Below are 5,000 nucleotides of genomic sequence, written 5' to 3'. Positions count from 1 at the left end.
CGAGTGCCTCCACCATGCTACCTTGCATTTTAATCTCAGCACCACGGCCAGCGACCTCCACCATGCTACCTTGCATTTTAATCTCATCACCACGGCCAGCGACCTCCACCATGCTACCTTGCATTTTAATCTCAGCACCACGGCCAGCGACCTCCGTCATGCTACCTTGCATTTTAATCTCAGCACCACGGCCAGCGACCTCCACCATGCTACCTTGCATTTTAATCTCAGCACCACGGCCAGCGACCTCCACCATGCTACCTTGCATTTTAATCTCAGCACCACGGCCAGCGACCTCCACCATGCTACCTTGCATTCTAATCTCAGCTTCTCGAGTGCCTCCACCATGCTACCTTGCATTTTAATCTCAGCTTCTCGAGTGCCTCCGCCATGCTATGCCTCCGCCATGCTACCTTGCATTTTAATCTCATCTTCTCGAGTGCCTCCGCCATGCTACCTTGCATTTTAATCTCAGCTTCTCGAGTGCCTCCACCATGCTACCTTGCATTTTAATCTCATCTTCTCGAGTGCCTCCGCCATGCTACCTTGCATTTTAATCTCAGCTTCTCGAGTGCCTCCACCATGCTATCTTGCATTTTAATCTCAGCTTCTCGAGTGCCTCCACCATGCTACCTTGCATTTTAATCTCATCTTCTCGAGTGCCTCCGCCATGCTACCTTGCATTTTAATCTCAGCTTCTCGAGTGCCTCCGCCATGCTACCTTGCATTTTAATCTCAGCTTCTCGAGTGCCTCCGCCATGCTACCTTGCATTTTAATCTCAGCTTCTCGAGTGCCTCCGCCATGCTACCTTGCATTTTAATCTCAGCTTCTCGAGTGCCTCCGCCATGCTACCTTGCATTTTAATCTCAGCTTCTCGAGTGCCTCCACCATGCTATCTTGCATTTTAATCTCAGCTTCTTGAGTGCCTCCACCATGCTATCTTGCATTTTAATCTCAGCTTCTTGAGTGCCTCCACCATGCTACCTTGCATTTTAATCTCAGCTTCTCGAGTGCCTCCGCCATGCTACCTTGCATTTTAATCTCAGCTTCTCGAGTGCCTCCGCCATGCTACCTTGCATTTTAATCTCAGCTTCTCGAGTGCCTCCACCATGCTATCTTGCATTTTAATCTCAGCTTCTTGAGTGCCTCCACCATGCTATCTTGCATTTTAATCTCAGCTTCTCGAGTGCCTCCACCATGCTATCTTGCATTTTAATCTCAGCTTCTCGAGTGCCTCCACCATGCTACCTTGCATTTTAATCTCAGCTTCTCGAGTGCCTCCGCCATGCTACCTTGCATTTTAATCTCAGCTTCTCGAGTGCCTCCGCCATGCTACCTTGCATTTTAATCTCAGCTTCTCGAGTGCCTCCGCCATGCTATCTTGCATTTTAATCTCAGCTTCTTGAGTGCCTCCACCATGCTATCTTGCATTTTAATCTCAGCTTCTCGAGTGCCTCCGCCATGCTACCTTGCATTTTAATCTCAGCTTCTCGAGTGCCTCCACCATGCTATCTTGCATTTTAATCTCAGCTTCTTGAGTGCCTCCACCATGCTACCTTGCATTTTAATCTCAGCTTCTCGAGTGCCTCCACCATGCTACCTTGCATTTTAATCTCAGCTTCTCGAGTGCCTCCACCATGCTATCTTGCATTTTAATCTCAGCTTCTTGAGTGCCTCCACCATGCTATCTTGCATTTTAATCTCAGCTTCTTGAGTGCCTCCACCATGCTATCTTGCATTTTAATCTCAGCTTCTCGAGTGCCTCCACCATGCTACCTTGCATTTTAATCTCAGCTTCTCGAGTGCCTCCGCCATGCTACCTTGCATTTTAATCTCAGCTTCTCGAGTGCCTCCGCCATGCTACCTTGCATTTTAATCTCAGCTTCTCGAGTGCCTCCGCCATGCTACCTTGCATTTTAATCTCAGCTTCTCGAGTGCCTCCACCATGCTATCTTGCATTTTAATCTCAGCTTCTTGAGTGCCTCCACCATGCTATCTTGCATTTTAATCTCAGCTTCTCGAGTGCCTCCACCATGCTATCTTGCATTTTAATCTCAGCTTCTCGAGTGCCTCCACCATGCTACCTTGCATTTTAATCTCAGCTTCTCGAGTGCCTCCGCCATGCTACCTTGCATTCTAATCTCAGCTTCTCGAGTGCCTCCACCATGCTACCTTGCATTTTAATCTCATCTTCTCGAGTGCCTCCGCCATGCTACCTTGCATTTTAATCTCATCTTCTCGAGTGCCTCCGCCATGCTACCTTGCATTTTAATCTCAGCTTCTCGAGTGCCTCCACCATGCTACCTTGCATTTTAATCTCATCTTCTCGAGTGCCTCCGCCATGCTACCTTGCATTTTAATCTCAGCTTCTCGAGTGCCTCCGCCATGCTACCTTGCATTTTAATCTCAGCTTCTCGAGTGCCTCCGCCATGCTACCTTGCATTTTAATCTCAGCTTCTCGAGTGCCTCCGCCATGCTACCTTGCATTTTAATCTCAGCTTCTCGAGTGCCTCCACCATGCTACCTTGCATTCTAATCTCAGCTTCTCGAGTGCCTCCACCATGCTACCTTGCATTTTAATCTCAGCTTCTCGAGTGCCTCCGCCATGCTACCTTGCATTTTAATCTCAGCTTCTCGAGTGCCTCCGCCATGCTACCTTGCATTTTAATCTCAGCTTCTCGAGTGCCTCCGCCATGCTACCTTGCATTTTAATCTCAGCTTCTCGAGTGCCTCCACCATGCTATCTTGCATTTTAATCTCAGCTTCTTGAGTGCCTCCACCATGCTATCTTGCATTTTAATCTCAGCTTCTCGAGTGCCTCCACCATGCTACCTTGCATTCTAATCTCAGTTTCTCGAGTGCCTCCGCCATGCTACCTTGCATTTTATTCTCAGCTTCTTGAGTGCCTCCACCATGCTATCTTGCATTTTAATCTCAGCTTCTCGAGTGCCTCCACCATGCTATCTTGCATTTTAATCTCAGCTTCTCGAGTGCCTCCACCATGCTACCTTGCATTTTAATCTCAGCTTCTCGAGTGCAGTGATTGCAACCGTGTGAAACACTTTTATGATCTGTGTGACACAGTGTGTGACACAGTGTGTGTACACGTCCTTGCGATTCGTGCGTCTCTCACCTTCTTGGTGGGCACTTTGATCTTGAGGAACTCCGCCTCTCTGCTGAGCACCGCCCAGGGGGCGTGGAGACGCAGAAAGACGTGGCCATGGGGCTTATGCTGAAAAAGAAGAGGAGAGAGAAGAGAGGGGTATTAGAGGAGAGTAGAGGGGTATTAGAGGAGAGTAGAGGGGTATTAGAGGAGAGTAGAGGGGTATTTTAGTAGGAGGGGGGTAATAGCCCAGGAAGACATGACCATGGGGCTTATGCTGAATGAGAAGAGAAGAGAGAGAAGAGGGGGGTGTTAGAGTGGAGTATTAGAGTTGTGTAAACGGGTAAGGGGTACAGGAGAGGGGCAACAGCCCAGGAGGCGTGGAGAAGGAGGAAGACGTGACCATGAGGTTTATACTGGAAAAGAAGAAGAGAGGGAAGAGAGGGGAGAGAGGGGCATTAGAATGAACCTCCAATTATGACTCTACTTTAATGGAGGGGTATTTTATAGTAGGAGAGGGGTAACAGTCCAGGGGGCCTGGAGACGCCACCTGGTGAAGACATGACCATGAGGTTTATGCTGAAAAAGAAGAGGAGAGGAGGGAGGAGAGAGGAGAGAGGGGCATTAGAGTGTAATAGAGGGGTATTTTAGTAGGAGGGGGGTATTAGATACAAGAGAGGGGTAACAGGCCAGGGGGCGTGGAGACGCAGGAAGACGTGACCATGAGGTTTATGCTGAAAAAGAAGAAGAGAGGAGAGAGGAGAGAGGGGCATTAGAGTGTAATAGAGGGGTATTTTAGTAGGAGGGGGGTATTAGATACAGGAGAGGGGTAACAGCCCAGGGGGTGTTGACAAGGAGGAAGACGTGACTATGAGGTTTATACTGAAAAAGAGAATAGGAGAGGAAAAGGAAGAAGAGAAGGGAGAGAGGGATATTAAAGGAGAGTATTAGAGTGGAGTAGAGGGGTAACAGCCCAGGGAGACAGAGGAAGACATGACCATGAGGTTTATGAAACAACAGTTAATATTACATCTTCTGTCGTCTGGACTAGATGGCCCCAATAACCCTAAATTAGCTGATGAAATGAGCAAGCATCCACACAGGCACGCACGGGCAAGCGTGCACACACACACACACACACACACACACACACACACACACACACACACACACACACATACACACAAACACACACACACACACACACACACACACACACACACACACCACACACACACACACACACACACACACACACACACACACACACACACACACACACACACACACACACACACACACACACACACACACACACACACACACACACACACACACACACACACACACACACATCATACATGGAAAAACAATGCATTACTAAGGGACTTTCAACAGCCCCTAAAGAGCCAGAGCACCCAAAGACGCAATATCATGAGACCAGGATTCACACGCACACACAGCAAGTCCCCTGAGAAGTTTCTAGTAATTGTTTGTCTCAGAATAGACTTCCCAACCACATTCAAAATGCCCTTTCACTGGCCAAGTTTAACCCGTTAAGATATGACGTTAGAAATTTGCTGCTACCAGAATGACAATGACCAAGCCGTAGTGCATTACTAAAGGCCCTGTGTTATATCATGGTAGTGTAGTGCTAGCAGTTAACTTTTCAACACACACACGCACACACACACGCACACGCACACGCACACGCACACACGCACGCACACACACACACACACACACACACACACACACACACACACACACACACACACACAGACTGAGTTCCCTGAGGAGAAATTTCTAGTAATTGTTTGTCTCAGTTCCTGTTACTGCAACCAATGGTAACGGAACTTGTTTTTAAATGTCTGTGTGTGTGTGTGTGTGTGTGTG

At 48.2% G+C, this 5,000-nt stretch overlaps 1 protein-coding gene across 1 annotated transcript in view; it reads right to left on the bottom strand.

Annotated features, from left to right (window-relative positions):
- ano2b (anoctamin 2b) overlaps positions 1-5,000 on the bottom strand; it is a 226,503-nt gene that overhangs the window by 148,311 nt on the left and 73,192 nt on the right. Inside the window, exon 7 of the mRNA XM_063217802.1 lies at positions 3,135-3,233. Coding sequence (XP_063073872.1) covers positions 3,135-3,233 — 99 coding nt within the window. The remainder of the gene's footprint in view (positions 1-3,134; positions 3,234-5,000) is intronic.

Source organism: Engraulis encrasicolus, chromosome 15 (assembly GCF_034702125.1).
Source record: "Engraulis encrasicolus isolate BLACKSEA-1 chromosome 15, IST_EnEncr_1.0, whole genome shotgun sequence".
In the NCBI taxonomy this organism is placed as follows: Eukaryota; Metazoa; Chordata; class Actinopteri; order Clupeiformes; family Engraulidae; genus Engraulis; species Engraulis encrasicolus.
Note: the sequence above shows the minus strand (reverse complement) of the source record. Positions and strands in the feature narration are given on the sequence as shown.